The sequence below is a fragment of the Ictalurus punctatus genome, chromosome 16, assembly GCF_001660625.3.
Source record: "Ictalurus punctatus breed USDA103 chromosome 16, Coco_2.0, whole genome shotgun sequence".
NCBI lineage: Eukaryota > Metazoa > Chordata > Actinopteri > Siluriformes > Ictaluridae > Ictalurus > Ictalurus punctatus.
Genome location: NC_030431.2, coordinates 4,109,396 through 4,135,303, shown reverse-complemented (window position 1 = coordinate 4,135,303; position 25,908 = coordinate 4,109,396). Strand labels below are relative to the sequence as shown.

At 40.5% G+C, this 25,908-nt stretch overlaps 5 protein-coding genes across 52 annotated transcripts in view; all 5 read right to left on the bottom strand.

Moving 5' to 3' along the window:
* The window catches only part of LOC108276785 (protocadherin beta-16), a 210,794-nt gene that overhangs the window by 12,767 nt on the left and 172,119 nt on the right, over positions 1-25,908 (bottom strand). Inside the window, exon 1 of one of the 48 annotated variants that reach the window (XM_017488740.3) lies at positions 18,016-20,570. The exons of 46 other annotated variants lie outside the window; for them this stretch is intronic. In XM_017488740.3, coding sequence (XP_017344229.1) covers positions 18,016-20,463 — 2,448 coding nt within the window. In that variant the 5' untranslated portion in view covers positions 20,464-20,570. Of the gene's footprint in view, positions 1-18,015; positions 20,571-25,908 lie in introns of those variants that run through there. One more of the 48 variants, XM_017488751.3, reaches the window with a different exon arrangement.
* LOC108276800 (protocadherin gamma-C5) lies at positions 2,703-7,051 on the bottom strand. The gene has a single exon (XM_053686797.1). It carries the CDS (start codon positions 6,611-6,613, stop codon positions 4,139-4,141), a length of 2,475 nt encoding a protein of 824 aa, XP_053542772.1. The 5' UTR covers positions 6,614-7,051; the 3' UTR covers positions 2,703-4,138.
* On the bottom strand, positions 9,187-11,760 carry LOC128635187 (protocadherin gamma-C5-like). The gene has a single exon (XM_053686798.1). It carries the CDS (start codon positions 11,758-11,760, stop codon positions 9,295-9,297), a length of 2,466 nt encoding a protein of 821 aa, XP_053542773.1. The 3' UTR covers positions 9,187-9,294.
* LOC128635188 (protocadherin gamma-C5) lies at positions 14,392-17,415 on the bottom strand. Its single transcript, XM_053686799.1, has one exon. It carries the CDS (start codon positions 16,841-16,843, stop codon positions 14,405-14,407), a length of 2,439 nt encoding a protein of 812 aa, XP_053542774.1. The 5' UTR covers positions 16,844-17,415; the 3' UTR covers positions 14,392-14,404.
* LOC128635186 (protocadherin gamma-C5) lies at positions 21,144-25,431 on the bottom strand. Its single transcript, XM_053686795.1, has one exon. The coding sequence runs from the start codon at positions 25,005-25,007 to the stop codon at positions 22,524-22,526; it is 2,484 nt and encodes an 827-aa protein (XP_053542770.1). The 5' UTR covers positions 25,008-25,431; the 3' UTR covers positions 21,144-22,523.

Below are 25,908 nucleotides of genomic sequence, written 5' to 3'. Positions count from 1 at the left end.
TTTGGCATTGTCTCCGACATCAAGGTCTGAAGCTGAGACAGAACAAACAATCGAACCTGGGTTGTTGTTCTCTTTGACGTATGCCTTAAACGAGTTATCAGGAAATTTTGGTGGATTATCATTAACATCAAGGATTTGAACGGAAATTGTTTTTTTGCTACTCAACGAAGGAGAGCCTGAATCAAACGCGGTGATTTCTACGCTATACTCCGGGAACATTTCCCGATCTAAAATTCCATTCGTCACTAAAGAATAATCATTGGAGAAAGTCGATTTCAGTATAAAAGGAACCTCGGGTTGGGTGTGTAAAATAACTTTCCCATTAACGCCAGAGTCAAAGTCGCGAGCGCTTATTAACGCTACAACGGTGCCACTCGGTGCGTCCTCGCGCACTGGGCTCGGTTTGGACGTGAGCACGATTTGTGGTGGGTTGTCATTCACGTCTAAAACGTCGATATGAACATTGCAGTGGCCTTCCATTTCAGGGATCCCCTTATCTGTGGCACTGACTTCGATATTGTACGTCGGAGTGGTTTCGAAATCCAGCTGCCCGTTCAAAATGATTTCGCCCGTCTGTGGATCAATGAGAAACAATGAGCGCACTGCGTCGGGTGTGCGCTCTCCAAACGAGTACTGTATTTCACCATTCGTGCCCTCGTCCAAATCTGTAGCGTCAACTTTTAACACTGACGTCCCCCGACTGGAGTTTTCATTAATGCTTACTTTATATACCGCATTGTTAAATACCGGATTGTTGTCATTGTTATCAAGGACAGTGATATTTATCTGAGAAGTGCCTGATTTGACCGGATTTCCACCATCCAGTGCAGTAAGCATCAGCTGATGTAAAGCTTTCTTCTCACGGTCAAGGGATTTCTCCAAAACCAACTCGGGCACTTTACGCCCATCACCAAGATCCTTGACTTTTAAGCTGAAGCATTCATCTTTGCTCAGCGTGTACGATTTTAAAGAATTACTTCCTACATCTGGGTCTTGTGCACTTTCCAGGGGGAAGCGCATTCCAGGCACGGTGGACTCTGCGATTTTTAGTGCGCGCTCGGTTGACTGAAAATGAGGATAATTGTCGTTTATATCCTGTATTTCAACATCTATTCTGTAAAGCTGGAGAGGATCCTCGATTATGACTTGAACTGGCAGCAGACAGTTTGCGTTCTGTCCACAAAGGCTCTCTCTGTCGATCCTTTCATCAACCACCAGCTCACCTTTTCCTAAATTCACACTGAAATACTGCTTACCTGATTCGGAGGCTATTCGCAATTTACGATCATAAAGCTCGGATATTTTCAAGCCAAGGTCTTTAGCAATATTTCCGACAACGGAGCCGACGTTCAATTCCTCGGGAACGGAATAGCGAGTCTGGCCTTGTGCGTTAATCCACAAAAGAAGAAAGAGAAACAACCAGAATAAAAGACACCTCCAGCCTCCAAACCACGTCCTTTTTGCCATTGTGGAAGAAAATCTAGACGAATCACCACATCGATGGAAAATGTAAAATCCAAGAAATACGTAGCTTGACTTCTCGATTTCGCCACAGACGTTTATTGTAATCCATTTTTATTTCTAAGAGGAGGAGAGCATCACAGTCTGTACTGCCTTTGTGCAATGTGCGATTCCCTGCTATGGGGGAGGGAGTGGATCTCTTTGTACAGTCATGCATATTATTGGAGCCCTGACGTCCAATAACAAAATGTCTGACTCTTAAAGACACATACACACATGCACATGCTGTCACTCCATTAATACCAAACAAGTTAACAATAATAATAAAAAAGTAATAATATCTTTCAGTCAATATTCCCACTCAAATTCGTCCTAGTTTGTAGGAGACAATTGGAATAGAAAGTTACTAAGGTAAAGGTTAAGGTTAGGGGTCGGGCTACCTTTGCTTGCAAAATTATTCAGATTATATATATATATATATATATATATATATATATATATATATATATATATATATATATATATATATATATAAAATCATTACAAAGTACCAAGTTATTAACTGAACTCTAAGATGCAGGTTGAGGTGTTCTGAAGATTCAAGAAGGATGACTTTTTTCTTGAATGACAAAATTTTGAAAACTAAATAAACCTTAACATATGATAAACACAGAAAAAAGTATTTTATGAGCAAAATAGTACACAAATCGGAGTAGCAAGTTCACTTACATGTAACCGTTTACAGAGGAAAGTCACTGTTCACTTTTGTGGTGCTGAAAACAACATATTCTCATTCTCTCTCTCTCTCTCTCTCTCTCTCTCTCTCTCTCTCTCTCACCCTCTGTATATTGACAGCCTTAATCAGCCTTACGGTATAGACAATGCTATATGAAATCTGTGTGTATTTTTGTTGTGCTGCTGGGCGTAACGAGGGTGAAATCACCGAATTCGGACATTGGAGAGAGATAGCAGCTGAAGGACTGACTCTGAGACATCATGTCTCCTCCCAGCACCTCCACATATTTAATGGGTCTGTCAGTGTTAAGCTGGGTTTCCTTTATCCTTTGCACATACATCAACTATATATGACTTTGTGATCTCATAATCTAATTTTCCAAATACTGTAATCTCTCCTGTATCCGGGTTCACACTGAAAGCTCGCTTCAATGGATCGGTGGTGTGAGCCCCAAAATAATACTGAACTTCACTATTTGAGTCTTTGTCTAAATCTGTGGCTTTTATATGTATTACACTCGAACCAAGCACAGCGCTTTCATGCACTTGTGCTTTATATCAAAATTCGGTTTGTTATCATTATTGTCTTGAACAACGATCTGCACTAAAGCAGTGCCGGATTTAACTGGATTCCCTCCATCTAAGGCTGTAAAAATGAGCTCGTGAACACACTGTTTCTCTCTGTCTAGAGATTTGTCCACAATCAGCTCTAGACTTTCCTTCCATCTTTAAGGGTTTTCACATTTAGATAGAAAAAATCATTTTTGCTCATAGAATAAGAGACCAAGCGGTTACTACCTACATCCAGATCCTCTGCACTTTCAAGAGGAAACCAAGCTCCTGGAGCAATAAATTCTGGCATTTTTAACACGCTGTCTTTTGTGTGAAAATTTGGCGAGTTGTTATTTATATTTTGTACATTCCTCTGGTATGGTATAACGAATCTGGGCTTCGGTATTCTACAATAGAGAGAAAATCGACACATCGAGCAGCCCTAATGCTGTCCTTTTCCACCCTTCTTTGATTTTGTGTATCATCTGCTCAAAATAATCTTCCTTTCCATTAATAAATAGGTCTTCAACATCCACAGATCAACGCCATGTTAACCCTCATTTTGATGACACCTAAATCCTGACACTTTGACATGTCCACTATGTAATGAACAGCGCTGTAACATAGAAAGAGAGAATCCTCTTTCTCTGCAGCCTTATCATTGCACTGCTGGTTTAGATAGGGGAGGGAGTGGATCCCTTTGTACAGTCTTGCACACCATTGGCGCAAAGCTCGGTTGGTACTTTCCAATGGGCAACATGGTGCCTCTTAATGGGGACTGAAATATGCTAAATAACAGGATGTTATGTCATCGTCATCATCATCATCATCATCATCATCATCACAAGCAATAACAAAAAAAGAAAATAAAAAAGATGCTGCTGCTGCTTCTGATGATGATGATGATGATGATGATGATAATAATAATAATAATAATAATAATAATAATAATAATAATAGAAGAAGTGCTCGTTTGAAATGCAAACTGAGCTGTTCTGAAGAATCAAGAAAGGTGGCTCTTTCTTGAATATAATTTCGTTACAATATTTCTCCCATGGCCAATGGAAGGAAATAACCAAAATAAACAAAATTTTTTATTCAAAAAAAAAAAAAAACTATCAAAAACATTTTACAAACAAAATAGCACACAAATCTTAGCTGGAAGCAAAGAGAGGCCGTTTCCAAAGAAAAGTTTCAGGTTTGTGTTGCTGAAATGAACATCTCTCTCTCTCTCTCTCTCTCTCTCTCTCTCTCTCTCTCTCTCTCTCTCTCTCTCTCTGTTGCATACTCACAGCTGTGACACTAAAAGCAATTACGCGGATTTAAATACATTAAACAGTAAACAAAACAATGAAGAGACTCCATATAATGTAGCCTATTTGGAATACATTTAACGCAAAGCGCATTTTTTTCTCACCTGCTGACACTCAAACGTCCACGTGCTGTCCGGTAAAGACGCATCGAGCACGCTCAGAGTATTCGTAAAGTCTGTAGTGCTGCTGGGCTTAACGAGGGTGAAATCACTGAATTCGGACATTGGAGAGAGATACGAGCCGAAGGACTGACTCTGAGACATCATGTCTCCTCCCAGCACCTCCACATATTTAATGGGTCCGTCAGTGTTGAGCTGGATCTGCAGGTTTCTGTTGGGGTTTTTATATTCACAATCGCTCCGTCTGATACAGCAACTCGAGCTGCCTCTACTGCTTCGAGCGCATTTTACCAACAAGACCAAAAATGTCACCAAACACAACAATGACACGGAGGCAAGAGAAATGATGAGATATAATGTGATTTTGCTATTTTTCTTCTCAGGTTCTGTGTGTTTGTGTCTAAAGTCTGCGATTGGTTCATGAAAGCCGTCCTCTATCAGTATATCCACAGTGACTGTGGTGGACTGCAGCGGTTCTCCGTTGTCCTTTATCTCTATGAGCAGTCTCTGAGAGGAGTCATCCTGCTCTGAAACAGAGCGCTTAGTCCTCACCTCTCCTGTATGTAAAGTGACAGTGAACAGAGACGCGTCCGTGGCCTCCGCTAGCCGATAGGAAATCCAGGCGTTATGGCCCGAGTCAGCGTCCACTGCTGTGACTTTAGTAACGAGGTGTCCTGCTTTAGCGGAGCGGGGCATTCTCTGATGAGACACGGAGCCCATGAGTGCGGAGGGGTAAATGATAGCTGGGGCATTGTCGTTCTGGTCCACGATAAAAACATGAACCGTGGCGTTGCTGCTCAGAGACGGAGAGCCGTGATCTTTCGCCTGGACTTGGATTTGAAACACTTTCATCTTCTCATAATCAAACGAGTGCATGCTAAAAATGCTCCCGTTGTCTGAGTTAATGTAGAAATAAGACGACAGGGGCATGTCCTGGACTTTGGAGTCAATTATAGAATAAGATATTTTGGCATTGTCTCCGACATCAAGGTCTGAAGCTGAGACAGAACAAACAATCGAACCTGGGTTGTTGTTCTCTTTGACGTATGCCTTAAACGAGTTATCAGGAAATTTTGGTGGATTATCATTAACATCAAGGATTTGAACGGAAATTGTTTTTTTGCTACTCAACGAAGGAGAGCCTGAATCAAACGCGGTGATTTCTACGCTATACTCCGGGAACATTTCCCGATCTAAAATTCCATTCGTCACTAAAGAATAATCATTGGAGAAAGTCGATTTCAGTATAAAAGGAACCTCGGGTTGGGTGTGTAAAATAACTTTCCCATTAACGCCAGAGTCAAAGTCGCGAGCGCTTATTAACGCTACAACGGTGCCACTCGGTGCGTCCTCGCGCACTGGGCTCGGTTTGGACGTGAGCACGATTTGTGGTGGGTTGTCATTCACGTCTAAAACGTCGATATGAACATTGCAGTGGCCTTCCATTTCAGGGATCCCCTTATCTGTGGCACTGACTTCGATATTGTACGTCGGAGTGGTTTCGAAATCCAGCTGCCCGTTCAAAATGATTTCGCCCGTCTGTGGATCAATGAGAAACAATGAGCGCACTGCGTCGGGTGTGCGCTCTCCAAACGAGTACTGTATTTCACCATTCGTGCCCTCGTCCAAATCTGTAGCGTCAACTTTTAACACTGACGTCCCCCGACTGGAGTTTTCATTAATGCTTACTTTATATACCGCATTGTTAAATACCGGATTGTTGTCATTGTTATCAAGGACAGTGATATTTATCTGAGAAGTGCCTGATTTGACCGGATTTCCACCATCCAGTGCAGTAAGCATCAGCTGATGTAAAGCTTTCTTCTCACGGTCAAGGGATTTCTCCAAAACCAACTCGGGCACTTTACGCCCATCACCAAGATCCTTGACTTTTAAGCTGAAGCATTCATCTTTGCTCAGCGTGTACGATTTTAAAGAATTACTTCCTACATCTGGGTCTTGTGCACTTTCCAGGGGGAAGCGCATTCCAGGCACGGTGGACTCTGCGATTTTTAGTGCGCGCTCGGTTGACTGAAAATGAGGATAATTGTCGTTTATATCCTGTATTTCAACATCTATTCTGTAAAGCTGGAGAGGATCCTCGATTATGACTTGAACTGGCAGCAGACAGTTTGCGTTCTGTCCACAAAGGCTCTCTCTGTCGATCCTTTCATCAACCACCAGCTCACCTTTTCCTAAATTCACACTGAAATACTGCTTACCTGATTCGGAGGCTATTCGCAATTTACGATCATAAAGCTCGGATATTTTCAAGCCAAGGTCTTTAGCAATATTTCCGACAACGGAGCCGACGTTCAATTCCTCGGGAACGGAATAGCGAGTCTGGCCTTGTGCGTTAATCCACAAAAGAAGAAAGAGAAACAACCAGAATAAAAGACACCTCCAGCCTCCAAACCACGTCCTTTTTGCCATTGTGGAAGAAAATCTAGACGAATCACCACATCGATGGAAAATGTAAAATCCAAGAAATACGTAGCTTGACTTCTCGATTTCGCCACAGACGTTTATTGTAATCCATTTTTATTTCTAAGAGGAGGAGAGCATCACAGTCTGTACTGCCTTTGTGCAATGTGCGATTCCCTGCTATGGGGGAGGGAGTGGATCTCTTTGTACAGTCATGCATATTATTGGAGCCCTGACGTCCAATAACAAAATGTCTGACTCTTAAAGACACATACACACATGCACATGCTGTCACTCCATTAATACCAAACAAGTTAACAATAATAATAAAAAAGTAATAATATCTTTCAGTCAATATTCCCACTCAAATTCGTCCTAGTTTGTAGGAGACAATTGGAATAGAAAGTTACTAAGGTAAAGGTTAAGGTTAGGGGTCGGGCTACCTTTGCTTGCAAAATTATTCAGATTATATATATATATATATATATATATATATATATATATATATATATATATATATATATATATATATATATATATATATATAAAATCATTACAAAGTACCAAGTTATTAACTGAACTCTAAGATGCAGGTTGAGGTGTTCTGAAGATTCAAGAAGGATGACTTTTTTCTTGAATGACAAAATTTTGAAAACTAAATAAACCTTAACATATGATAAACACAGAAAAAAGTATTTTATGAGCAAAATAGTACACAAATCGGAGTAGCAAGTTCACTTACATGTAACCGTTTACAGAGGAAAGTCACTGTTCACTTTTGTGGTGCTGAAAACAACATATTCTCATTCTCTCTCTCTCTCTCTCTCTCTCTCTCTCTCTCTCTCTCTCACCCTCTGTATATTGACAGCCTTAATCAGCCTTACGGTATAGACAATGCTATATGAAATCTGTGTGTATTTTTGTTGTGCTGCTGGGCGTAACGAGGGTGAAATCACCGAATTCGGACATTGGAGAGAGATAGCAGCTGAAGGACTGACTCTGAGACATCATGTCTCCTCCCAGCACCTCCACATATTTAATGGGTCTGTCAGTGTTAAGCTGGGTTTCCTTTATCCTTTGCACATACATCAACTATATATGACTTTGTGATCTCATAATCTAATTTTCCAAATACTGTAATCTCTCCTGTATCCGGGTTCACACTGAAAGCTCGCTTCAATGGATCGGTGGTGTGAGCCCCAAAATAATACTGAACTTCACTATTTGAGTCTTTGTCTAAATCTGTGGCTTTTATATGTATTACACTCGAACCAAGCACAGCGCTTTCATGCACTTGTGCTTTATATCAAAATTCGGTTTGTTATCATTATTGTCTTGAACAACGATCTGCACTAAAGCAGTGCCGGATTTAACTGGATTCCCTCCATCTAAGGCTGTAAAAATGAGCTCGTGAACACACTGTTTCTCTCTGTCTAGAGATTTGTCCACAATCAGCTCTAGACTTTCCTTCCATCTTTAAGGGTTTTCACATTTAGATAGAAAAAATCATTTTTGCTCATAGAATAAGAGACCAAGCGGTTACTACCTACATCCAGATCCTCTGCACTTTCAAGAGGAAACCAAGCTCCTGGAGCAATAAATTCTGGCATTTTTAACACGCTGTCTTTTGTGTGAAAATTTGGCGAGTTGTTATTTATATTTTGTACATTCCTCTGGTATGGTATAACGAATCTGGGCTTCGGTATTCTACAATAGAGAGAAAATCGACACATCGAGCAGCCCTAATGCTGTCCTTTTCCACCCTTCTTTGATTTTGTGTATCATCTGCTCAAAATAATCTTCCTTTCCATTAATAAATAGGTCTTCAACATCCACAGATCAACGCCATGTTAACCCTCATTTTGATGACACCTAAATCCTGACACTTTGACATGTCCACTATGTAATGAACAGCGCTGTAACATAGAAAGAGAGAATCCTCTTTCTCTGCAGCCTTATCATTGCACTGCTGGTTTAGATAGGGGAGGGAGTGGATCCCTTTGTACAGTCTTGCACACCATTGGCGCAAAGCTCGGTTGGTACTTTCCAATGGGCAACATGGTGCCTCTTAATGGGGACTGAAATATGCTAAATAACAGGATGTTATGTCATCGTCATCATCATCATCATCATCATCATCATCACAAGCAATAACAAAAAAAGAAAATAAAAAAGATGCTGCTGCTGCTTCTGATGATGATGATGATGATGATGATGATAATAATAATAATAATAATAATAATAATAATAATAATAATAGAAGAAGTGCTCGTTTGAAATGCAAACTGAGCTGTTCTGAAGAATCAAGAAAGGTGGCTCTTTCTTGAATATAATTTCGTTACAATATTTCTCCCATGGCCAATGGAAGGAAATAACCAAAATAAACAAAATTTTTTATTCAAAAAAAAAAAAAAACTATCAAAAACATTTTACAAACAAAATAGCACACAAATCTTAGCTGGAAGCAAAGAGAGGCCGTTTCCAAAGAAAAGTTTCAGGTTTGTGTTGCTGAAATGAACATCTCTCTCTCTCTCTCTCTCTCTCTCTCTCTCTCTCTCTCTCTCTCTCTCTCTCTCTCTGTTGCATACTCACAGCTGTGACACTAAAAGCAATTACGCGGATTTAAATACATTAAACAGTAAACAAAACAATGAAGAGACTCCATATAATGTAGCCTATTTGGAATACATTTAACGCAAAGCGCATTTTTTTCTCACCTGCTGACACTCAAACGTCCACGTGCTGTCCGGTAAAGACGCATCGAGCACGCTCAGAGTATTCGTAAAGTCTGTAGTGCTGCTGGGCTTAACGAGGGTGAAATCACTGAATTCGGACATTGGAGAGAGATACGAGCCGAAGGACTGACTCTGAGACATCATGTCTCCTCCCAGCACCTCCACATATTTAATGGGTCCGTCAGTGTTGAGCTGGATCTGCAGGTTTCTGTTGGGGTTTTTATATTCACAATCGCTCCGTCTGATACAGCAACTCGAGCTGCCTCTACTGCTTCGAGCGCATTTTACCAGCAAGACCAAAAATGTCACCAAACACAACAATGACACGGAGGCAAGAGAAATGATGAGATATAATGTGATTTTGCTATTTTTCTTCTCAGGTTCTGTGTGTTTGTGTCTAAAATCTGCGATTGGTTCATGAAAGCCGTCCTCTATCAGTATATCCACAGTGATTGTGGTGGACTGCAGCGGTTCTCCGTTGTCCTTTATCTCTATGAGCAGTCTCTGAGAGGAGTCATCCTGCTCTGTAACAGAGCGCTTAGTCCTCACCTCTCCTGTATGTAAAGTGACAGTGAACAGAGACGCGTCCGTGGCCTCCGCTAGCCGATAGGAAATCCAGGCGTTATGGCCCGAGTCAGCGTCCACTGCTGTGACTTTAGTAACGAGGTGTCCTGCTTTAGCGGAGCGGGGCATTCTCTGATGAGACACGGAGCCCATGAGTGCGGAGGGGTAAATGATAGCGGGGGCGTTGTCGTTCTGGTCCACAATAAAAACATGAACCGTGGCGTTGCTGCTCAGAGACGGAGAGCCGTGATCTTTCGCCTGGACTTGGATCTGAAACACTTTCATCTTCTCATAATCAAACGAGTGCATGCTAAAAATGCTCCCGTTGTCTGAATTTATATAAAAATAAGAGGAGACCGAAATGCCCTGAATACGCGACTCTGTAATTGAATATGAAATTTTGGAATTTTCTCCCTGATCTGGATCCGAAGCTGAAACGGTGCATAATACATTTCCAGCATTAACGTTTTCTTTTGCGTAAATCACATATGAGGTCTGTAAGAAGACAGGGGGGTTATCATTTACATCTAATACTTCAACAGATATTTGAGTTTTAGACCGAAGCGGCGGAGTTCCAGAGTCTTCCGCCATAATCTCAACCGTGTATTTAGGGAACGTTTCCTGATCTAAATTTGAATCCGTGACTAATGCATAATAGTTGGAAATAGACGGTTTTAGTGTAAAAGGTAAACCGGGCTGTATGCTCAGCTTGACTTTGCCATTTTCTCCGGAATCATTGTCTTTTGCCCCTATTAGAGCTACTACTGTACCAGGGGCTGCGTCTTCTTTGACTGGTTTAGGAAGAGATTTCAGAATAATCTCTGGCACATTGTCATTTACATCCAGTATTTCAATTTCTACACTGCAGAGACCCTCTAAAGGCGAAGCCCCTTTGTCTGATGCGATCACCTCAAATTTAAACGAACTGACTAATTCATAATCTAAATCATCTTTAACCGTGATGGCGCCGTTTTCTGGATCCACAGAGAATAAATTCTGAATGTTCGTTGGCGTACTCGGTTCAAATGAATAAATTAGCTCACTATTTACACCCTCATCTGCATCTTTAGCTTTAACTGTCAGAATTACTGTCTCTCTTGCGGTGTTTTCGGGTAGTTTCACTTTGTATGAGGGTTTTTCAAAAACAGGGGAATTATCATTATAGTCTTGCACCCGAACAATAATTGTGGTTGTTCCGGACCTTGCTGGAGTCCCACCATCCAGTGCAGTCAGCACGAGGTTGTGCGTGGACTGCTTCTCTCTATCCAAAGCCTTTTCTAAAACCAATTCAGGGATTTTAGTACCGTCCTTATTTTTCACACTTAAAACAAAATATTCATTTTTACTTAGTATGTACGACTGTAAAGAATTTGACCCTATATCGGGGTCCTTTGCCGTCTCCAAACGGAATCTTGCTCCTGGCGTTCTAGCCTCCTCGACATTAACAACTATTTGATTATTAAGAAAAAACGGTGAGTTGTCATTCACGTCTTGTATGTCGATTTCCACGCGATACATTTGTAAAGGGTTTTCTATAATTGCTTCTAGCGTTAATGTACAACTCGTGACTGTAGCACATATCTGTTCCCTATCGACTCTATCTGTAATTATTAGTTCCCCCTTCCCCAAATCAATACCGAAATACTGCTTACCAGATTCGCTCGCTATCTGTAACTTACGGTCGTATATTTCAGAAAGTCCAAGGTCCAGATCTTTTGCGATGTTTCCAACCACAGACCCTATTTTCAATTCCTCGGGAATGGAGTAGCGAATCTGCGCCTCTATTGTACTCCAGACAAGGCAGAACAGCACTTGCCGTGAAAAGCGCGATTTCCATGTTATGGCTCCCATTTCCATGAGTGTGATCTTGATAAATATTCTGCTTCCAAAACCATCGCAAGTTAAAATGTTCGTCCTAATCCATAATCGGCATCCCAAAACGCTGACTCTAAAGCTATCCTCATTGTGAACGCTGTCCTGTCGGTCTGAGCTTTGCTTGTGGAATATGGCACTGAGGCTTGGAGGAGAGAGTGGATCTCTTTGTGTGTTTCAGCACCCTATTGGTGGACAGCGCTCCAATTGCTTACAAGCCTGAGCAGCGTCTTAAAGGGACATGCAGCTAGACAGTCTGAAAACAACACCGTGTGATGAATTTTTACAGACAGATGCTTTAAATGTCACACGTATAAAGTTATTTAGTTTATTAATCAAGTATTATTTTTGAACATTTAAATTGAAAATATAGTAGTCTGTCTAAAAGTAATAGGCTCTGTCAAAACCAGAACTTTCAAATTGACTAAGTATACTGCTTCATCAAAATAAACATGAAATATACATATAAACCTCCTAATGTCAAATGGAGACCGTCTTACAAATTAACTGTTGGTATATCTTGTCTTCTTGTGTATACAGTGCAAATAGGGTGTAAAAATAGTTTTCCTACAATATTTTCTACAAATTTTATTTTATTTTATACTGTACCACACATGCACTTTATCTTGCTTAGTGTATCCTACTGTATGTCCTTTATAATATTTATTTTATGTTCCACACTACTGTTACCTTGCGTTTTTCTATACTGCTTCTCCTGAAGAAAATAGGGTAGTGGTAGCTCAATGGTTAAGGTATTGACCTACTGCTCAGAAGGTCATGAGTTAAAAACCCCAGCACTACCAAAACTGCCACTGTTGGGCCCTTGAGGAATGCCCAACTGCTGAGATGTACAAATTAAATAAACGTAAGTTGCTCTGCATAAAAGTGTCTGCCAATATGCCATAAATTTAAATACTGTTTAGAGATTAAATTCTAATCTTAAGGTGTTCTAGCCTTGAATACAAGCATCTACATTAATGATATTTCAGTTATCTGCTTCATCCTTAGCATAAAGCCAGGAGTGGCTTGTGACCATATATTTTGCTGTTGCAGGCCAACATTAATAACAGCATAGCCTCAAACAAAATGAAGTAGAGTTGAGTCAACTATCACATTTGACTTATGTTACAGGGTAGAATATATGATTTTTTATTTTTTATTTTATTTTATTTTTTAGAGTAACCGTGTAATAGGCAGTTGTGAGTCGACTGCATACAGTCATCTATCGTTTTGAGCAGCTTAGAGTCGTGCCTTTAACTGTGTTTGAGGTAATACCAGCGTTGCAGATTTCAGCAAAAATTTCCAGCTCAACTACATCTCAAAAACACACAAGACCTGAAACTAGCCCAAAATGTGGGCGACGGAAAAAGGGGTTGTAAACTACCACAATCTGGCAACTGTCCTGTCTGCTCTTTTTTCACTGAAAATGTTCATAGAGCCAGCATTGGGCGGGAAAACTTTTCCCACACTGATATGTTTTAGCACTTGTTGCAGCTCCCATTTCTGACCACTAGGTGTAATAATAACTCTATTTAAGCGAAGTGAGGCAGCCAGTTCCGCCCCGTAATTGCGCAACATCTAGAAACGCGAGCAAACTATCGGAAAATCGGCTTAAATCTGACAGATAACATTTTTAAATCGTTGGTGATTCAGAAGCGGAAATAAACATTTAAACGGTATTTAAAATGTATGGAGTTCTGATTGTGGACTTTATACAGATTAGTATTTGTTGAGCAGGCTGATATAAACGCCTCTGTGGATGGGTCGCTACTGTATAAAGCACTCAATAGATAATATTAACAAGAAAGGAATAAATATTAATCATTGTCAGCTTTAACAAACACGCTTTAGGACGTTAAAATATGAGAATCACCTCCTGCTTTACTTCATTGCATTTTTAAAGCTGAATAGCCTCTGATTAACTATTTCCGGGTACATGATACATATGTAATTTTTTTTTAATTGAAGCCTAAAGGGCAAGAAAAAAATAAGTTGGGTAGGTGATATGAGTGGTTCTTGACTATATGTTACAGTAAGTAATAAAAATTAAACACAAATTGACGATGTTATTAATTGTCAGGTGGTTCATCCAAAAGCGTGAACGTCTCAGGCCAACTGTGAATACCCTTTAAAGAAATTACTGTGTTAAGCTAAGACGAGCCTCTAAAAACACGCACTACCATACACAAATCAACACAAAACTGTACCTCCATTTGTTTAGACATTATTTTAGGGGAAATCATATGGACAGAGTTTTGGTATTGAACTGTGAATAAAGTATGTTCAAATAAATCTGTTTGAATGTAGATCTTTAAATGTAGATATCTACCGCGTAGGAACCGACTAAATCATAACTATATACCTAGAACCATCGACAAACCATCCTGTTAAATAGTGTAAAGCACAATACAAAACATCATAGTCAGCAATAATTTGTTGTACAGGCAGTCACATTTTTCAATATAGACAACGAATAGACAATATATACGTGGCACAACCGCCATAAAAAAAGAGGATGCTTTTTATAGCCTACATTATGTTGTGCATTGTAATGTGTAGCCATAAATGCGGAATGATACAGGAAAAAAAAAAGGTATTAGAAAGTGTGGAATTTAATAGATTCAATAGATCACACTCTCACCTGCTGACACTCAAACGTCCACGTGCTGTCCGGTAAAGACGCATCGAGCACGCTCAGAGTGTTTGTAAAGTCTGTGGTGCTGCTGGGCTTAACGAGGGTGAAATCACTGAATTCGGACATTGGAGAGAGATACGAGCCGAAGGACTGACTCTGAGACATCATGTCTCCTCCCAGCACCTCCACATATTTAATGGGTCCGTCAGTGTTGAGCTGGATCTGCAGGTTTCTGTTGGGGTTTTTATATTCACAATCGCTCCGTCTGATACAGCAACTCGAGCTGCCTCTACTGCTTCGAGCGCATTTTACCAACAAGACCAAAAATGTCACCAAACACAACAATGACACGGAGGCAAGAGAAATGATGAGATATAATGTGATTTTGCTATTTTTCTTCTCAGGTTCTGTGTGTTTGTGTCTAAAATCTGCGACTGGTTCATGAAAGCCGTCCTCTATCAGTATATCCACAGTGACTGTGGTGGACTGCAGCGGTTCTCCGTTGTCCTTTATCTCTATGAGCAGTCTCTGAGAGGAGTCATCCTGCTCTGAAACAGAGCGCTTAGTCCTCACCTCTCCTGTATGTAAAGTGACAGTGAACAGAGACGCGTCCGTGGCCTCCGCTAGCCGATAGGAAATCCAGGCGTTATGGCCCGAGTCAGCGTCCACTGCTGTGACTTTAGTAACGAGGTGTCCTGCTTTAGCGGAGCGGGGCATTCTCTGATGAGACACAGTGCCCATGAGTGCGGAGGGGTAAATGATAGCGGGGGCATTGTCGTTCTGGTCCACGATAAAAACATGAACCGTGGCGTTGCTGCTCAGAGACGGAGAGCCGTGATCTTTCGCTTGGACTTGGATCTGAAATACTTTCACCTTTTCGTGATCAAATGAGTGCATGCTAAAAATGCTCCCGTTGTCTGAATTTATATAGATATAAGATGACAGTGGTGCGTCGAGTACTCTAGAGTCTAAAATCGAATAAGAAATTTTAGCATTTTCTCCCTGATCTGGATCAGAAGCCGACACCGAACACAAAATTGATCCAGCAGCGCTGTTTTCTTTAACGTGGGCAACGTATGATGTTTGCGTAAAAACAGGTGCGTTATCGTTTACATCTAAAACATTTACGAGTATTTCTTGCTGAGACGTGAGCTGTGGTGATCCTGAATCAGCAGCAACAATCACAACAGTATATGCAGAGTGCGCTTCTCTGTCCAGTTTCTGATCTGTGATTAACGTGTAATGATTTGATAAAGATGTTTTTAAGGAAAATGGCGTTCCAGGTAACAAAGTCAAAGTAACCTGACCATTATCACCTTTGTCTAAGTCTTTGGCACTTATTAAAGCTACTACTGTGCCAGCAGGAGCGTCTTCCCGGACAGGACTGGGTGAAGATTTTAATATGATCTCTGGTGCATTATCGTTCATATCTAATATATCCAAATGGACACTACACACGCCCTCCATTGGGGGATTGCCTTTGTCTCTGGCTACAATATCAAAATCAAAGGACCTGTCTGTCTCGTAATCTATCTTATTTTTTACCTTAATCTCGCCAGTACCTGGATCAACAGAAAACAAATAGCTTAGCGTGTCTGGTGTGTGAGGACCAAACGAATAGCTCATTTCTTTGTTTGCGCCTTCATCTAGATCTATAGCTCTTACGGTAAGCACAGCCACTCCTGGGGCCGTGTTTTCTGTGATTTGCTCGTCATATTGAGGTTTTTCAAAAACTGGAGCGTTATCATTTGTGTCAAGTACACGAACGGAGATTTTTGTTGTGCCGGATCTTGCAGGTTTTCCGCCATCTAAAGCAGTAAGCGTGAGACTGACTATTGACTGTTTTTCTCTGTCCAAAGATTTTTCTAATACAAGCTCTGGCACACGAGATCCATCTTTAGCTAGTTTCACATCTAGTACAAAATACTCGTTTTTGCTCAGTGTGTAAGTTCGCAGTGAATTTGATCCCACATCTGGATCCTGGGCTGATTCTAAACGAAACCTTGCACCAGGCGCGACTGACTCGTATATATTCAAAGTGTTTTCTTTATTTTGGAAAACTGGAGAATTGTCATTAATGTCCTGAATTTCTATTTCAAAACGGTGCAATTGCAAAGGATTTTCGGTAATAATCTCCAAAGGAAGAATGCATGTAGCACTTTGAGGGCATAAATTCTCCCTGTCAATTCTCTCCTTCACAACCAGTTCACCCTTTGTTGGATCCACGCCGAAATACTGCTTACCAGACTCGACAGCAATCCGCAAATTCCGTTCAAACGCGTCAGATAATTGTAAATCCAGGTCTTTGGCGATATTTCCAACCACAGTGCCCTCGTTTTGCTCCTCTGGTATTGTGTAGCGAATCTGCGCCTTGGTAATATTCCACACAGCGAACGCATAGAGCAGCCCGGCAATCCAGCATTTTCTGCGCATATTTATCCTCAATGTGTCTATTTGCACAAATATCGTTGAGGAGTGTTAGAAATTACTTTGAAACGCATTGCAAAATGTAACACCCGTTTTCTGCTGACAGAATAAGAGACCAAATTTCCGCATATACCGCGCGCCGGGGTGAAGCTCCTCTTCTGAGAGCAGTGGCACAATAGAAAGGGGAGGGAGTAGATCTCTTTGTATACTTCAGCTTGCTATTGGTGTAGGACGCACCAATGGATTGAGGCGAGGTGGATGCTCTGGTTTAAGGAGACAGTGTAACTAATGGGTATATGATGTTTAAAGATACATTCGTAGGAGGCAGTGCAGGGAGGCGTGTAAAAACACACATTTATACCCCCGTAAATAATCACTGATGCTTACAATTTCTAGCTTTCAGTGTGTTGTGGGCAAAAAAGGAGAGCAAAATAATTAAAATATAAACTGGACACCAACGTTTCTTAGAAAAAGCAATGCAAATGACGACTGGAGATGAGGAAAAAGACTTTAATAGCAATTTTCAACATCTCAGGTTTGGATAGCGACATATGTCTGACTAAATCAGTACCTCGGGATGGGGTACTTATGTTAACACACACACACACACACACACACACACACACACACAGAGAGAGAGAGAGAGAGAGAGAGAGAGAGAGAGAGAGAGAGAGAGAGAGAGAGAGAGAGAGATAAGCCCGAAAACATTGTTTTATAAGATTAAAAAAACAACAACTCTCCAAGCCACTGGAGAAGTATTATACAGAATTTAATATAATGATGTCTGCTTAACTGCATTTTACGACTTTTACGACATTTTACTAACTTCACCCGACTAGCTTTACCATCATTGCGATCTGACTTTGGGAATAAAACGTTTATGAATTGTACTGCGCACAAAACAGCGCTATCATTTAAATGAAGCATATTTACGACTTTTGGGGAATTATTTCGCTAAACTAAAGACACGTACAACTTTAAATATGCCTATAATTCAAGCGCCAACTATACAAGATAGTATGTAGTACCTAAATACAGTAAAACAAACAAACAAAGAAACAAAACAAGTCTTTTTCAAATCAGTCACAACTCTCATACAAAACAGCTCTGTAACGAAGAAAAAGAGCTTCAAATAAAATGAGCACAAAAGACCCACATATATAAAAATAATTTCTCACCTGCTGACACTCAAATGTCCACGTGCTGTCCGGTAAAGACGCATCGAGCACGCTCAGAGTATTCGTAAAGTCTGTAGTGCTGCTGGGTTTAACGAGGGTGAAATCACTGAATTCGGACATTGGAGAGAGATACGAGCCGAAGGACTGACTCTGAGACATCATGTCTCCTCCCAGCACCTCCACATATTTAATGGGTCCGTCAGTGTTGAGCTGGATCTGCAGGTTTCTGTTGGGGTTTTTATATTCACAATCGCTCCGTCTGATACAGCAACTCGAGCTGCCTCTACTGCTTCGAGCGCATTTTACCAACAAGACCAAAAATGTCACCAAACACAACAATGACACGGAGGCAAGAGAAATGATGAGATATAATGTGATTTTGCTATTTTTCTTCTCAGGTTCTGTGTGTTTGTGTCTAAAATCTGCGATTGGTTCATGAAAGCCGTCCTCTATCAGTATATCCACAGTGACTGTGGTGGACTGCAGCGGTTCTCCGTTGTCCTTTATCTCTATGAGCAGTCTCTGAGAGGAGTCATCCTGCTCTGTAACAGAGCGCTTAGTCCTCACCTCTCCTGTATGTAAAGTGACAATGAACAGAGACGCGTCCGTGGCCTCCGCTAGCCGATAGGAAATCCAGGCGTTATGGCCCGAGTCAGCGTCCACTGCTGTGACTTTAGTAACGAGGTGTCCTGCTTTAGCGGAGCGGGGCATTCTCTGATGAGACACGGAGCCCATGAGTGCGGAGGGGTAAATGATAGCGGGGGCGTTGTCGTTCTGGTCCACAATAAAAACATGTACCGTGGCGTTGCTGCTCAGAGACGGAGAGCCGTGATCTTTCGCCTGGACTTGGATCCGAAACACTTTCACCTTTTCGTGATCAAATGAGTGCATGCTAAAAATGCTCCCATTGTCTGAATTTATATAGACATAAGATGACAGTGGTGCGTCGAGTACTCTAGAGTCTAAAATCGAATAAGAAATTTGAGCATTTTCTCCCTGATCTGGATCAGAAGCCGACACCGAACACAAAATTGATCCAGCAGCGCTGTTTTCTTTAACGTGGGCAACGTATGATGTTTGCGTAAAAACAGGTGCGTTATCGTTCACATCTAAAACATTTACGAGTATTTCTTGCTGAGACGTGAGCTGTGGTGATCCTGAATCAGCAGCAACAATCACAACAGTATATGCAGAGTGCGCTTCTCTGTTCAGTTTTTGAGCTGTGATTAGTGTATAGTGGTTGGACATCGAAGATTTCAAAGAGAACGGCGTGCCTGGTAATAAACTTAGATTAACCTTGCCATTATCACCCGTATCCAAATCTCTAGCACTTATAAACGCTACGACTGTTCCAACTGACGCGTCTTCGCGCACAGGGCTAGGAAAAGATTTTAAGAGGATTTCTGGTGCGTTATCATTCACATCCAAAACTTCGACATGGACGCTACAAAGACCTTCCATAGGCGGAGTACCTTTATCTTTAGCGACGATGTCAAACTTAAAGGAGCTCCCCGTGTCATAATCGATATTATTTTTTACCTTAATGTCTCCAGAGATGGATTCGACAGAAAATAAATTATGTATCACCTCAGATGTGTGTGGTCCAAACGAATAGAGTATTTCACTGTTTACTCCTTCATCTGGATCCACAGCTCTGACTGAAACAACTACAGCTCCCGGTGATGCGTTTTCGGCGATTTGTGCGTCATATTGAGCCTGATCAAAAGCCGGAGCATTGTCATTTATGTCTAAGACACGAACAGAGATTTGTACAGTACCAGATCTAGCAGGTTTCCCCCCATCTAAAGCAGTTAGTAAAACACTGAGTATCGGTTGCTTCTCTCTGTCTAGGGACGTTTCCAAAACCAGCTCGGGGACCTTTGCGCCATCTTTTTCAGTTTTTATATCTAATGCAAAATGTTCGTTTTTACTCAGTGTGTAAGTGCGCAGGGAATTTGATCCCACATCAGGATCCTGGGCTGATTCTAAACGAAATCTTGCACCAGGCGCAGTTGACTCTGCGATATTTAACGTGCTTTCTTTATTTTGAAAAACCGGCGAATTGTCATTAATGTCCTGAATTTCTATTTCAAAGCGATACAACTGCAAAGGATTCTCTGCAATAGCCTCAAGCGTAAGAATACAAGTGGCGCTTTGGCCGCATAAATTCTCCCTGTCAATTCTCTCCTTCACAACCAGTTCGCCCTTTGTTGGATCAACGCCAAAATACTGCTTACCAGACTCGACAGCAATCCGCAAATTCCGTTCAAACACGTCGGATAATTGTAAATCCAGGTCTTTGGCGATATTTCCAACCACAGTGCCCTCGTTTTGCTCCTCTGGTATTGTGTAGCGAATCTGCGCCTTCGTAATATTCCACACAGCGAACGCATAGAGCAGCCCGGCAATCCAGCATTTTCTGCGCATATTTATCCTCAAAGTATCCATTCCCAATACTTACACTTTAACGCACGATAAATACGTTTGTGACGCATTGCATATGCAGTAAAGATTATTCTTCTACTGATCAGTAGAAGGCGAAATCTGTGCGCGTTCCCAGCTCTAGGCTGAAGCTCTTCTTGTGAGGGTAATGACACAATAGAAAGGGGGAGGGAGTAGATCTCTTTGTACTGTAAATCCTTCCTATTGGCTTTCGGCACACCAATAGAACGAAACCAAGAACACTCTGCTGTTTAAAGACACAGTGTGAGTGGGGAAAAGAAAACTGTTTTAACCATGACTATTTTAGGAAAAAAAAATCACGTTTCTGTAGAATTGCAGTAACCACACAGAGGCAAATGGAAGTACGTATGCAAACTATATATTACCCAAGACAAAACAAGTATCAAATGTAGAAGAACTACATTTGTAAAAAAAAAAAAAAAGAAAAAAAAGAAAAAAAAAAGATAATATAAAAAGACAAATATAAGTGTTTGGTCAATCTATAAGGAGAGTAAAAAGTAAATAAATGGGTTCTGAGCTCTGAGGTTTCAGCACCACTGTTAAGGATAGTGATAGGTCTGTCTCTCTCTCTCTCTCTCTCTCTCTCTCTCTCTCTCTCTCTCTCTCTCTCTCTCTCTGACACACACACACACACACACACACACACACACACACACACACACACACACACACACACACACACATGCACAGGTATGACCCTTCCATTCCATTATGCTGATTTACAGGTACTACTATTAGGGGTTATAAATAATGCAACAGTTCCAACACCAAAATTCATTTACCCCGTTATACTCTGTCAAAAACAAAATACCAAACTGTTCATTTCTTTTTCGCTGGGCTGGTACCATCAGTGATACTTGTTTTGCATATTGAGATTGTACCTATCTTTTCCATGGGACGGTGCATGTGGTGAATCTTTAATTAGTTTTTAGACTACAGCTTTAAAAGTACAATTATGTTGCTTAAATATTTTTTTTAAAAATTCATACTAAAAGGTACAAAATGTGTAGTATTAATGGTACCACCCAAGCGACAATGAAAAATTCAGTTTGGCACCTTTATTTCAGAGGGCAAATGGAAAACCTCACATTGATGAAGAGATAAAGCTACCTTGCATGCTACGGAATTTATTTTTTTTTAGTATAAAGTGATCAGGGTTATGAAGCCTGTACGCAGAATCAGCTCAGGGAACAATTAAAGTACACCGAGAATGGCAAGATAGATCAGGGCCGTGGCCAGATACTTTGCAACACCAATTAGCACTTTATAAACCTCTGTACTCCACAAATAAAACAAAATTGTTGCAGAAAATGTAGCACCTGAAAATTTAATTAGTGTATTATTTTTTTTAAACTTTTTGGTTCATCTTTATTTACTTCACAGCTATTTCTTAATGGAAACCTAACAGGTGGAAACAGAAGCATTGCTAATTAGTTTGGCCAAAAGATGGCGCTAATCACCTTGCGAATAAACGCGAAAAAAACGGCGGCGTTTGCGCAGTACTGTTGTCACGTGACCAAGTGTTGCGAAACGAAGCTGTTTTGGCTGAAAGCAGTTTCTTACTTCTACAGGTGAGCCGATGAATTATTCACTGCACATACCGTGTACATGATGTTAAATTATAAATGTAATGTTTATGTAGCTACGTTATGGATGTTCTACTTTGTGAATGTAGTAAGAACTTAACAATCTAGCTAGTTTCTTAGCATTTCCGTGCATCTATGCCTGTGCCAAAATAATGACTAGTAGGTTGTAAAACTTGTAACATGTAGCCTGTGAATAATTTACCTAACGCAAATACAATGTTTTGAGAGATTTCGTTCGTTGGTGGGAAAAAAAAGAAAAAATAGAAGAAAAAAACTATTCCACTGGTGTTGGTTATTTTGTTAATTTCCTGTTGACATAATTGCAATTCGTTTGAAAATTAATTGGAATAAGCCGACACGGAGTTTATAAGGAGTTTGCGTATTTCTGAATATGTAGCACTAATAAAACATATAAACAACTTCCTCTAACGACAGTGATCAAAATACATACATAACTAATCAGATGTAGGCTATGTCTTCGCTCAGATATAAATGTAAATAATTTCTCACCTGCTGACACTCAAATGTCCACGTGCTGTCCGGTAAAGACGCATCGAGCACACTCAGAGTGTTTGTAAAGTCTGTGGTGCTGCTGGGCTTAACGAGGGTGAAATCACTGAATTCGGACATTGGAGAGAGATACGAGCCGAAGGACTGACTCTGAGACATCATGTCTCCTCCCAGCACCTCCACATATTTAATGGGTCCGTCAGTGTTGAGCTGGATCTGCAGGTTTCTGTTGGGGTTTTTATATTCACAATCGCTCCGTCTGATACAGCAACTCGAGCTGCCTCTACTGCTTCGAGCGCATTTTACCAACAAGACCAAAAATGTCACCAAACACAACAATGACACGGAGGCAAGAGAAATGATGAGATATAATGTGATTTTGCTATTTTTCTTCTCAGGTTCTGTGTGTTTGTGTCTAAAGTCTGCGATTGGTTCATGAAAGCCGTCCTCTATCAGTATATCCACAGTGATTGTGGTGGACTGCAGCGGTTCTCCGTTGTCCTTTATCTCTATGAGCAGTCTCTGAGAGGAGTCATCCTGCTCTGAAACAGAGCGCTTAGTCCTCACCTCTCCTGTATGTAAAGTGACAGTGAACAGAGACGCGTCCGTGGCCTCCGCTAGCCGATAGGAAATCCAGGCGTTATGGCCCGAGTCAGCGTCCACTGCTGTGACTTTAGTAACGAGGTGTCCTGCTTTAGCGGAGCGGGGCATTCTCTCATGAGACACAGTGCCCATGAGTGCGGAGGGGTAAATGATAGCGGGGGCGTTGTCGTTCTGGTCCACAATAAAAACATGAACCGTGGCGTTGCTGCTCAGAGACGGAGAGCCGTGATCTTTCGCTTGGACTTGGATCTGAAACACTTTCATCTTCTCATAATCGAATGAGTGCATAGTGTAAATGCTGCCATTATCCGAGTTAATATAGATGTACGATGAGACGGAAACATCTTGAACTTTAGAGTCCAAAATGGAGTAGGAGATTTTGGCATTTTGGTCAAGATCTGGATCATGTGCTAATACGGAACACAGAATTGACCCGTGAGCAGTATTTTCTCTCGTGTAAACTGTATACGACTTTTGAGAGAAAACAGGAGGATTATCGTTTACATCAGAGATACTAATTTTTACTATTTTTTCTGCATGCAGAGCTGGTAAACCTGAATCAACTGCAGTTAATTTGATCTCGTACTCAGGATATTTCTCTCGATCTAGTGCACCATTCGTAACCAGTGTGTAACGATTAGATAGAGAAGGGTTCAGTGTAAATGGTGAACCGGATGCCACTGTAAGATTCACTTTTCCATTTTCACCAGAATCGGAATCTTTAGTGCTAATTAGAGCAATGACGGTATTATTCGGGGAATTTTCGGGCACTGGGCTGGAGAGAGATGTAATGACTATTTCTGGAGCGTTGTCATTTATGTCACAGATCATTATTTTTACACTACAGTGCCCTTCCATCTGTGGGTTTCCTTTATCTTTGGCCATTACGTCGAATTTGTATAAATTTGCTTGTTCAAAATCGAGTTTCCCTTTTACATTAATCACACCTGTAGTCGGGTTAATATCAAAAACTGCCTTTAGTGCATCAGATGTTTTGTCCGCAAAAACGTACTCGATTTCTCCATTTGCTCCCTCGTCTAAATCTACAGCGCTAACCTTGATAATGTCGTTTCCAATAAGTTCATTTTCAGCGATGTTTGCTTCATAAAAAGACTTCTCAAACTGCGGCGCATTGTCGTTAATATCAAGAACTATGACATTGACTTCACACGTACCAGATCTCGTCGGTTTTCCGCCGTCTACAGCCGTCAGTATAAGTCTATGAGTAGCCTGCTTTTCTCGATCGAGCGGTTTGTCCAGTACTAACTCCGGGATTTTTATTCCATCTTGAATTTTTACATTTAACACAAAATATTTATTGCTTCCCAGAGTATACGATTGCAAAGAATTTGATCCGACATCAGGATCGTCCGCGCTCTCGAGGAGAAATTTTGCGCCAGGGTTTATAGACTCGGGAATATTTAAAATACGCCGATCAGAATTAAAACTCGGAGTGTTGTCATTAATGTCTTGTATGTCAATCTCAACGCGATGTAACTGCAGAGGATTTTCTACAACTGCTTCCAGAGGCAGTAAACACGGCACTGTGTGCCCACAAAGACTCTCTCTATCAATTCTTTCATTCACCAGAAGCTCGCCGCTATCCGCGGCCACACTGAAGTACTGCTTACCCGACTCGGAGGCTATTCGCAATTTACGATCTGCAACCTCGGATAAATCCAAACCAAGGTCTTTTGCGATATTTCCCACCACCGATCCTCCCCTTAGCTCCTCTGGGATGACATAGCGGACATGCGCCTCTATTGTATTCCACATAAGGATGAAATAATAGCAATATATCTTCCTCCTGAAAAACGACATAATTCCCATCGTGCCTCGAACACCGCAAAACGATTATCCAGTATGTCCTAACGTTACATAGCGTTTATGGTAAAGACCAAAACCCAAGCCGTATCTTGAATACATGTTCCAGTGTAAAGGAATAGCTCCTTTTGTTGGAAATGCACTAGCTCAGGCTTTCTTTTAGCACTGAGCACAGTGTGACAGCACACATACTAGGGAGGGAGTAGATCTCTTTGTGCAGCACTGCACTTCATTGGTGCATCCAGCATCAGCGACTACCAGTCAGATCCTGTCTGTGTATTAAAGGAGCACACCTCTTTCTGTACAGACACCGAAAAAACATGAGATCTGGGAATCAGAGCGACGTTTTTCGCAAATAAATAAATAAATATATAAGTAAATAAATAAACAAATAAATGAGATCTAGGAATCAGAGGAACGTTTGATAAATAAATAAATAACAAACAAATAGTAAAAATGCTATGTGCACAATGATTACATTTAAAAAAAAAAAATCTAAATAGTATAATAATAATAATAATAATAACAATAATAATAATACTTATTATTATTATTATTATTATTATTATTATTATTATTAACAACAACAACAACAATAATACTTCATTGTGGAAATAGCATTTTTAAAGTGTATTTATGTATATATTTATTAAAAATTAATCAAGATAATGGGTATTATTATTATTATTATTATTATAAATATTATTATCATTATTATTATTAACAACAACAATAATACTTATTATTATTATTATTAATAATAATAATAATAATAACAATAATAATAATAATAATAATAATAATAATAATAATAATAATAATATACTATTTAGAATAACCTAAGTGTGTTCATTGTGGAAATAGAATTTTTAAAAGTGTATTTATCTATATATTTATTAAAAATTAA